At 43.2% G+C, this 10,506-nt stretch overlaps 1 protein-coding gene across 1 annotated transcript; it reads right to left on the bottom strand.

Moving 5' to 3' along the window:
• Positions 1-8,288: 8,288 nt before the first annotated feature.
• Positions 8,289-10,099, bottom strand: LOC129618184 (uncharacterized). The gene is made up of 11 exons (XM_055533001.1): positions 10,002-10,099; positions 9,803-9,957; positions 9,644-9,720; positions 9,510-9,594; positions 9,425-9,463; positions 9,231-9,331; positions 9,053-9,158; positions 8,904-8,981; positions 8,678-8,856; positions 8,512-8,632; positions 8,289-8,467 (listed from the first exon to the last, which is right to left on the bottom strand). Exons 1-11 carry the CDS (start codon positions 10,097-10,099, stop codon positions 8,289-8,291), a joined length of 1,218 nt encoding a protein of 405 aa, XP_055388976.1.
• Positions 10,100-10,506: the final 407 nt, after the last annotated feature.

Here is a 10,506-nt window from a genome sequence, read left to right as displayed (position 1 = left end):
TGGAACGCAAACAGCTCGCGACTCGGGTCAGAGACACCCCCAGCCATCCAGAATCGGAAGGAGCAAACTCTATCCTGTAAAGCAACAACCAAATAGGGCGCAAGAGAATAACAAGGACTCAATCCGAACCATGACAACAAAAGTTAAACCGAAGGGTGTGGGACAGTCAACTGTTGAAACAAAAGGGATCCAAGCGACTCTCTGCAGCCTTAGTGTCCCAAACAACGGACCTTTGGTGTCACATCGAAATGAAACTCCTCTATCTTTAATTCCAAGATCACGAGGGCCTGCTGCGTCACCCGCGCCTCCTGTCCCCCACTATGTCCCAAATCGGGGTGACCATGTCCCAAATCGTAGTGTATTCGTCGCCGGTTCCCTTCCTACGCAGCACGTTTACGTTCCGTGCCAATTTTCACAGATTTGTCCGACCGTCATCGATCCAGTAACACTTCCCATTCAAACGAACAGTTCGACTCCATCGAGAGTTGTCGGCAAGTGCAACACTATTACTCGATCAAATGGCCGGTTAGGAGGAATGATTGGAGAGAAACGAGCAACTCAAGAATCGACGAACGTCCTTCTTCCCATCAACAAAGAATGGAGTGAGATTTCAATCGTTGTTTACAAAGTTGGTGTTGGAATGTATCATTCAAGTAAGAGGAGGGCGTTGTCTGACGGTTGTCCTCCGTCCGACGGATCTGGACACAAGATATTTCTAACACCTTGCCGTATCTTTTGGAGATCCTTTCATTGAGTTTTTATCAATTTCAGGTCTGGCTTGTGACGCGCTTGAATGGCATTTTTGGCAAGGGCATGGTGTTGAAGCTCGACAACGATTCTATCACGAAAGACATCAACATTTTATCTCAGTTGATCATCTTCAATTTTGTTCATCCATTCCTGTTGATACTTTGATGATTTCGCCTCGACGTATTGCCGCACTTTGCTATGATCTTTCACAGACTCAGTTCTCCCGTCATACATACGACATCATCCGTTGCAATTGTAATCACTTTACTGAAGAAGTTTTGCGAAGGTATTGATCTATTTTTTCTCGACCCGTTCCATCGATTTTCTTCAGATTAGGACTAGAATCCAAATTCCCATATTGGATTAACAGGTACTTCATATTCATCTTCTACGTTGCAACTCACTTCTTATTCCTTTCCAGGCTTGCATTCACCGCAGATTCTGTATGGTGAGAGAAATAGTTGTAGGATGAGACCCAAAATGTTATGAGACTAGAAGATTTTTCAATCCATTCTTTTCCTCTGATTCTTTTTGCAGCAACAGCTTACCATTCGTGCGAAATTGGATCGACACAATTTTGAACCAAAAATCTGTCATCAACCGCGACACTCCCGAAACTGCCAAACTGCGTGAGGAGGAAGTAAAAAGACAGATTTCAAATCTACATTGTGATAAAATCAAACAAGACTGGATTGGTGATGGTTCGATGTCTCGCCGTTCAACTACAACGTCCTCCTCAACTGAACTCCTCCGAATCTCCTCGTAGTCTCAACCAGGAATGAACGTTTTCCTTTTTCTCACTTGGGTTGTCCACGTTTTGATTGTCGATTTTAATCAATGACAGATTGCAGAACGTTACTTTCTTGATACATCTGTGTCTGGATTGTTTTGAATGGGCAAACACTCCGCAAAAAATTGCGAACAATGGAAAATTAGAATTTTTTGAGTTGAACAAAATTGCTCCACTTAATAGAGAAAATAGCTTCTTAGCTTCTAAGAATAAATGGGTACGAAAGAATCGTGCTTCAACTTGTTAGAAATGAGAAGTTAATGAAAACCTCAAAATAAAAATAAGGGGACGCTCAATGAACATCAGTGACTTTATAGACCAAGAGTCAAACGATTCCCGTTAGAACGCTTGAGTTGAAGCATAACACATAATGCGACTTTTGTTGCGAGAAAATAACTCTTCTTCAAATCTCGCACAAGATCTCACACAGAAGAAAACCTTCAGTAGGGCCCTGGCCTTCTCACTGCGTTGTAGCCGATGGGACCACCAGGAGTTCCTCCTACCCTTCTGACTGCGCTGTAACCTCCTGGTATTTGAGCTGGAGCTGCAACGCCAGCAGGAGGAGCCGCTGTCCGTCCACGCATTGCAGTCGCGGCTGGGGCTGGAGCATACGGATTCGACCGCCCATCCCGCGCGCTGCTCCGGTTGCTGACGCGGAACTGTCGTATGGATACTGATCGCGTGCTCCGACTGTCGTCGCTGCGGGAGTGACAGTTCGTGGTCCCCCGACGGCTCCACTGACGTAAGGCGTTGGGGCCGAGGAGGGTGACCCCCCCTGTTGATATCCTCCCCATCCGTAGTATCCTGCATAAGAATCGTAGCCAGCTTGATTTCCCCATGGAGCTGTTTCAGTATTTTGGTATTCAGAGCCTTGCCAGGGGCCGGGAGGTCCACTATAGCCGTATCCACCGTAACTTTGTCCATATCCTCCATACGCAGCGTTATAATTGTAACCATCATAAACACCAGGAACCATAGCATAAGCAGGAGGGGGGACCATACGAAGACTGAGTCGCAGCTTGTCTGGCTGCTTTGTGGCGGGAGAGACATGGTTTCACTTCAACCTAATAAGAGGGGTTACAATAATGTCAGGCTAAGGATATCCATATATCGATGATATCTTTGAATAATATAGATATCCATATATCGATGCATATCTCTAAAGATATAGACATACCCTATCACGTGGAGTGATGTGATGATTCCTCTGTGCCAATACTTGTTGGCAAGCAACTTCTTCTCGAAAAACAACAAAACCGAATCCCCGAGATCTCCCATCAGCTGAAATTAATAAATGGTTGAGAATAAAAATAAAAACTATCGAGGCACAACTGATACTTCATCAGTCTGCGTTTTGTCTACTTACGATATTTCATGATTTGAGCGTCTTCTAAGGGACCATACTTTCCAAAGTAGTTTTCCAGCACTTCTTGACCTAATGCTGGATTAACGCCACCAACAAATATCTTCCGACGAAGTATTGGACCCTCTGAATAAGAATCCTTCATCTCTGTCTGTTCAGCGTAAGCCCGAACAGTCGCAGCACGACCCCCAATCGCATGTTCCTTCTCCGCTGTGATTCTCTGCTTTGAGCTTGGCTCTGCCATCGTCACGAATCCGAATCCTCGACTACGTTGCGTTATGTTGTCTCGCATGATCTTCACCTCCTTCACCGCACCATACTTTTCAAAATGCTGACGAACTTGATCTTCTGTCACATCGATATTTAAACCTCCAACGAAATGCTTCCTGCAAGAGAGAAACAAACAAGTGAGATACACAACAACAACAGAAACTAGCTAAACAGTAATGCGGCGAATTGAAGAACTGGAGTTTGTTTGCTTGATGAGCTGAAGATCCTAATGCGATGGTATATTTCAATAACTGTTGCATAGCTCGAAATATTCTCTCCCATAATGTATAGTCGTCCCGTTGTATTTATCAATGTTGTTGATGACAAGCTACACCCATAAATGTCAATTTTCTGATTTGATTAAGATTAATTTTGAGAAGTTTCCTTCATTAAGAGTTTTTCTAGAGAACACTAGATCCAGTCCTCTTGAACAATAAGACTTGCTTGCACATCCCAAATACTGTCTTGATGTTATTGTTGAGTTGCTAGGGTATTGTACTAGATATCAATTATATCCGAGTTACTTTTGCTATTACTCTTTAACATTGTCTGTAGGAGAATCAACACTGTAACGATAACCATCGTGACATGCTCCCAGGAGATCTCTTACCGGACGTGTTGGACGGCTCAATTTCATGGCATCACTGTTGATTGGCAAAACATGATTTCCGTTGCTTCAATCTCTTGTTATTGATTCCCTTTGTATAAAGACCAGCACTTACACATCTGCAGCAGGAAACACCAATTCCTCTTCATTCGAAGCGTCTGCCGTTTTTTGGACAACTGCAAATACAAAGAAAATGGTGCAAGCCCGTCGATCAGATGGACGAACCCGTTGACGGAGCAGCGGTCGTTACGACAGTTGCCGATTGGATATGTGGCGAAACACTCATGGGAAGTAAAATCTGGATTCCTCTCTCCGTCTCGAAATTAATTCAAATGGCTCCAGCAGGCACACCTGTAGAAATTGGGACGGCAATCTACACACAGTCTATTCACAGATTTGCAGTAGTTGAGCTATCAATCAAAAATCGAACAAAGCTCTAATCCGTCTTGGTCCTTAGAGAACAAATCTTTTCGTAAAAAAACAATGAACCGCACCAGAGACACGTTGCACAACACAGGACCAACGCTGTAGAAATCACCTAATGGCAAAAACAAGAAGTTTGTCAAGCAAACAACAACCATTCTGACATGACGGTAGACCAGGCAATGGGACTTACCTTCGATGCTAACACGAATGACACAACCGCTTGAAGCATTGATTTAATTGTGGGGGGTGATCCGCATAGTAGCAACCGTTTGTCCCAAATCGATGGCCGTTCTCTCGCATCAGCACCACGCCATTCTCTCGTTTGTGCTGAACCGATGAACCGCAGTTTTGACGAAACATCAATATCAACAAATCCATTGAAGATATCGGAAGCTATTTCAATTGCGCTGGTCAATGATGTCTGAAGAAGGAGCAACTAGAGTGCGCCAGTCATGTGCGTACCTCTACACGGTGAAGAGGTAAAAGTCTTCCTGAACTGCGTTGAAAGATAAACAAATCAGACGTCTCAAGCACGGAACTCCATAAATCATGACAAGCTAGAAAGGATGAGCGTATAGCAAGAGAGCGTCTCCATTCTACAATCCATCTGATCCAAGCAGGTAACTTCGGAGGCCGAACAACATAAACCTGATTCAACAAGTGATAAACTCAAAATAATCCATTGATTCAAAATTGGTGTTTATTGCCACAGAGTATTCAAACTAACCAATTGTAGAAATTTCTCAACATCCACAGCGTCGCTCTCTTCTGACTTCTTCGCGTGTCGATAAATCGCTTTCTGACCCCAAAACTCAGATTCTTCGAAATGGCAAGCCTGCTTCGTTCCATGCATCAAAACTTGAGCAGCAGCAGAGACTCGACCACCAGCTTCAGTGAAAAACGAGAGTTTTCCATTTTGAAGCTTTTTAGATAATGTCGATAGCATACCATCCGGCTTCTTCTTCTCTTGATCATCTTCCTCCTTGCTGGCAACTGGAGGTGCTTGAGTTGAAGTGGATAATTGCAAAATCGGTGGAGGTGCCGGAGTGTCCAAAACTCTCACGAGACAAATCGCTCTGAACAAAACAAACAAAATTCATTTGCAAGCTGTGAGACTGGCTCTGTAGATTTCGCTATCATATCGCTATCATGTTCCTCAGCACTTCCATCGTACTGATTTCTTCAAGTAAGAATGTGCGTGTTGGGAGTTTCTTACCCTGGAGGGTCACTTGGATTTCCACAAAGAATCGGGGACGTGGAAAGAGTGAGATGAGCAGGTCCGAACTGTAGGGATGCGGCGTGAAAGAGAAGCAAGCGAATCTAACGGACTTACTCTGCGAAGTTTTGTAAAGATATTTGCAATATCGTCATCAGTCGCATTGTAAGGAATTTCATAAATCTTGGACGGAGAAATTGTGTTTTTTTGATCGTTTTGAACCTGATCATAAACATATTCGAATTTCAATGTTGAAACGCGTTCTGTGGTCACATCAGCTTACAGAGGGAGAGAAGCGAATCACGTTGATGCTTGTCTCTGGACGGACGAGGCCCCACGGTTGAACCAAAGCTTTGGCTTCATGGAGTAAACTGTGGCCAGAAATATAAACATCCTTATGAAGATGGAGTTGATTGCGAAGTTGTAATGGAAGGAATGGTTGTGGAGATGTAACGAGAAGTCGGGGAGTCTGATCAGTCGTCTTCGATAGGAAAGCGCTAATGACGTCTGAGAAGAAGAATCAAAAGATAAAAATGAGTGAGAATGACAATTAAAAGATAAAAATGAGTGAGAATGACAATTAAAAGATAAAAATTGGAATCTTACGGGAACTGTAGAGGCGTTCAGGGGTGGAAGGATAATGTCGATTGATCCATGCTCGGAAATGGGATGGAGACATGTTGAAGATATTTGAGTAGATCTGTGGAAGATAATTTATCTATTCCAGCTTTAAGAAAGACTTTCGTACTTCAGTTAGTCTACCGCCTTTTTCGCTCATCATTAGTATTGTTGGGAAGATCCGAACTGTGATTGGCAAACGACCCAACAACTCTTTCGTTGTTCGAGCGTTGATCCGAGCAAATCCCACAGATTTTCCCAAGCGGAGAACTGAGAAAGACTCTCATGTGAATATAACTTTGGGACATCGAGTCCGATGAATGTTTTCATCGATAAATGTCTATATCGGATGTTTACATCTGGTGATGACTTACCTGCATCTTCCCATGCGGGTGCAATATGACGACAGAGCGGTTCTAAATCAGTGAAAACTTGAATGATCCAAACCTTGTAGTCTAAAGTATCTGTAATGATTCTACAAAATATAAAGAAAGAGGATCATCAAATATATCGAAAGAGGATCATCAAATATATCGAAAGAGGATCATCAAATATATCGAAAGAGAATCATCAAATATAAAGAAAGAGAATCATCAAATATAAAGAAAGCAGTGAACGATGAATTCAGAACAAGATGCAGTGGAGCGTTTCACAGCCAGAAGTTGGAAGTAGAAAGACTCCAAGATATTTTTTGCAATACAAAAACCCACTCGTCATAATTTTGAGGGCGTTAATGTAATTGCAGCGGAGCTGATCGCGCTAAATGTGGAGCTGCTTTTGTCATAAACTTCGCGGCTTTCTTTGTTTGATAAAACTGTATAAGCTTGGGAGATTTCCTGAAAGAGAAAATGACTAGTAGCCTCGAAATAGAGCGAGGTTGTTCCTTACTTGAAATTTTTTCAAGCATTTGGGACAATCGGGATTTTTATCAGGATGCCACTCAACAGACATGCGACGATATGCGCGTTCGATGTCCCTTTTTGTTGCGGCTTTCGGGACACGCAAGACTTCGTACAAATCAGTCTGAAAATGGGACATGACGATTCGAAAATGGGACATGACGATTAGTGAGATGATTGACGCGCACCTCAATTGCATCTCCTGCTCGTCTTGACTCCATGTATGATTCTTCGCCAAGTTTCAATGCACAAAGGGCTCCAAGGAGAATGGCAGTCACACCAATAACACGCCAATCACAAGACTGAAACAAGAAAAGCAACGCAAACTTACGAAACGATCATTTAGAAACTTTATCAACAAACTGTTGAAATAAAACTAGTAGGGACCTTCATGAACGTCCAAATAAGGCGAAGTAACTCCATTAAATTGGGAATGTGCGCTTTCCGGAAGACTTGCGATATTCGCGAAACAAAGCATCCTAGAAATTCAGAGAATATTGGAACTTGATAATATCAACAGAGCGGCGTGTGACTCAAATCAATATTGGATTAAAAGCGAATTATTGAAGCGCGCGTCATGCAAGAACATCGTTTCTCACCTCTTCATCGCTTCTTGCTTCAGCGCGTGTTTTGGCTGATTTTTTCTTTTTTTGTTGGGTCGAGCGAGTTTGCTTTGTTGCTTGTTTTGTTGTGGATGTTCTTTTTTCTTCATTATCTTCAGAAGCATCACGAGAATCTTCAGTTTCGAATAAAACAGAATTAGAAGGGCTTCGTGGTATTCCCTCTTTCTTGGGTGCTTGTGGGTTTCGTTGTCGCACTACATTCCAATCACCAGCTGAATCAGCGCCCTCAAAAGAATCTCGCTTTTTAGTTTTGCGCTCTTTCCTCCTTTCTTCTGCAAACTGAAGGAAACAATTCATCGATAAATAGTATGTGCCCTTGCTGTCCCAATGAAGCTTTAGAGCTCTGGTTAAACTTCTATTGAGATCTCAGCGCTGATTGAGCTGTCGGTGTAACGGACCTTCAAGAAAGCGCTTTTCTTCTTGCCCTGCGAGGCGCTCAGTTCGCCTTCAGATTCTTCTTCATCGCCTTCACTCTCGAACGGAGGCTTGTCTGGAAGAGGTGCTCCCTGTTTCTTGTCCCGACGTTTCTTCTTCCCTCTCCTTTTGTTGGTGTTTACGTCAAGAAACATATTTGTGCGAAGTGATCAGGAAATGCATGTCAGACTGCCCGGCCTCCATCAGAGAATATACGAGGAAAAAAAAATTCAAGTGTGGAGAGCAAAGATATACATCAAGGCAACGGAAAAATCACACAGAAAATTTGTAACTCGGGAGTTTTAGAACGCATCATTGTGACGTGAGCGGACGGAATGCACCAATAATCACGAAGACGCCATGATGAGCTTGATGGCCCCTGGTGAATTTTTCTGATGGATTGTCAAACCAAAATACGATTGCGATGATACAATAGGCAACCATCAGCATAACCCCCTCGAGCCAATTACTTTCACCATCTTGAACTACTCCTGAACGAGAATGTCAACAACACAGACATCTCTGAAATACTCACCAATAACTATCAAAATTGAAAATGTAAGAACAGTTGCCGAGACTCTCGAGAAGGCTAATGTCATTGGAACTCCCATGGCCCATCCAACCAGAACAGCAAATGGTACCATAAACATTGCGATCTGAAAGAGAAGCAGTCTCTTAACAAGACAGCTCTGATCATTCACCTGAGTAGAGGAGCCAACTGCAACCCCCATTGTCAAGTCTGGCTTGTTCTTGATAGCAACTGTAACTGCTGTGGCGTGCTCAGCTGCGTTACCGACTATAGGTAATAAAATAACTCCAATAAAACTTTCAGGAATGCCGCTATTGCGAGACACCCCTTCAATCGAACCAACAAGACACTCTAAAGAGAACAAACAAAATCCGGACTCTCCACAGAGACACTCCCACCTGATGCTACACTGACAGCAGCAGTAATAAGACCAAGCATCAACGTGGCAACTGACGCGGATATCGTCGGCCATTCCTCTTTAGATCGTCTGAATGGTGAAGCAGTTCTATGTTGATGGCGAATGATCTACCTTCTATCATTCCTTCACTGTCGAACCCAGTATCATCTTTAAAAAGACTTAAATGCGTTCCAAGTTGGAAGAAGAGAAAGAGACAATAAGTGAGAGCAATAAGCAATGCAGTTAATCTTGAGATCTGAGAAAAACACAGAAGTGAGATGTAAGAGAAGCAGCAATCAGGATGGAGCGTGTGGTTTTCACTCATTACTGTTAAAATGTCTTCTGGTAGAGTGTGATCGGATGACGTTACAGTCGGAGTAATAAAAGCTAACGAAGCTAGCAATAATAAACTTGTGCTGCAAGTCGCTCCTAAAATAGAGATGCAGAGTGATTGAAAGGATGAAGTGGGGTGATGCATTCTGGCTGTGGAACGCTCCAATAGATGACGAGAGTGTTGCGTACCTTGAGCGTTAAACTTCTGTACATGATGGAACAACCCCCCTACAATTGAAAAGATTTCAGAAGACGCATTGTGTTTGTGAAGTACCTGCAAAAAAGCTCATGCCCAAAACCAATAAGAGATTCGATAAAATTGACCCTAAAAGTGTTCCTTGAACGACGGCAAGCAGATTCTGAGCAAAACTGGAGCTTGAACAGAAATCTGTTTCGTTGTCATCTTACAGCACGCAATGCTTGAACAGTGAGAATCATTTCTACCGCGTTTCCGAATGTGGCGTTCAAAAGACCACCGACCAAATCTGAAAATAGAAGCGAAGTGAAATAATTAGAACAAAGAAAGAACGACGAAGTGAAATAATCTTGTTTAAGGAAAGAACGCACCTCCAGTATGGAGAGCTAATTCTTCTGTCACGTTCCCCAACAACCCTGCTAACGGGATGAGTGCGACGAAATTGAACCAGAATGTCGTTAGATCGCCCCATTGATAGAAAGCGCTCATCACTCCAAGGGGAAGAAACACTAAAGTGATATTCAACCTGAAGAAAATAAAGTGAAACGAAAAGGAAACAAGAAAACTGACTTTGTGAAGAAGAGCATTTGAATTCCTGCCAAATCCGACCCCCAAGTAAATACTGGAGAATCACCATCGCCTAGTGGACCATAGCTACTGCTGTCCATCAACTGAACTCCAGCATCTCGCGCAAATTGACCGCTGCCCACGACTCCGATAGCGGAAGGTCTCCGTCTCGGATATGGCTGATGACACAAGGGTGAGTTCTGAAGGGGGAGTTAACTCTCACTTCTGAGATTGTGCGTCGAAGATACGACGCGGCCCGAACCTGAAGGAGAAAAAACACATTCTGAAGTAAAATAGGATCCTTATCAGTAAAATAGGATCCCTGGTGCTAGATCCTGTGGTTGAACCCCTAGTGGTAGATGACCCCTGGAAGATCCTCACTTTATGCATGACCATTTGAAGTAAATAAACTCTCTAGCTCGGTGTCAATGAACTTCTGGAGTTAATTCGACCGACGATGACTGTGGGGAGAGTCAAGTTGAAGCAGTTGGAGGAGGAAGGAGGAAAT

This window comes from Condylostylus longicornis, unplaced genomic scaffold (genome assembly GCF_029603195.1).
Source record: "Condylostylus longicornis isolate FDR11 unplaced genomic scaffold, ASM2960319v2 ptg000745l, whole genome shotgun sequence".
NCBI classification, from domain to species: domain Eukaryota; kingdom Metazoa; phylum Arthropoda; class Insecta; order Diptera; family Dolichopodidae; genus Condylostylus; species Condylostylus longicornis.
The sequence above is the reverse complement of the archived record's forward strand: the minus strand, read 5'-3'. Positions and strand labels throughout refer to the sequence as shown.

Bases quoted from the DNA above. Each gene is read 5' to 3' on its own strand.
- LOC129618184 (XM_055533001.1), bottom strand. From the start codon at position 10,099: ATGGACAGCAGTAGCTATGGTCCACTAGGCGATGGTGATTCTCCAGTA. The intron at 9,159-9,230 runs GTAATGAGTGAA...TGTTTTTCTCAG, and splicing joins TACCAGAAGACATTTTAACA to ATCTCAAGATTAACTGCATT. The intron at 8,857-8,903 runs GTGGGAGTGTCT...TGTTCTCTTTAG, and splicing joins TGCTGTCAGTGTAGCATCAG to AGTGTCTTGTTGGTTCGATT.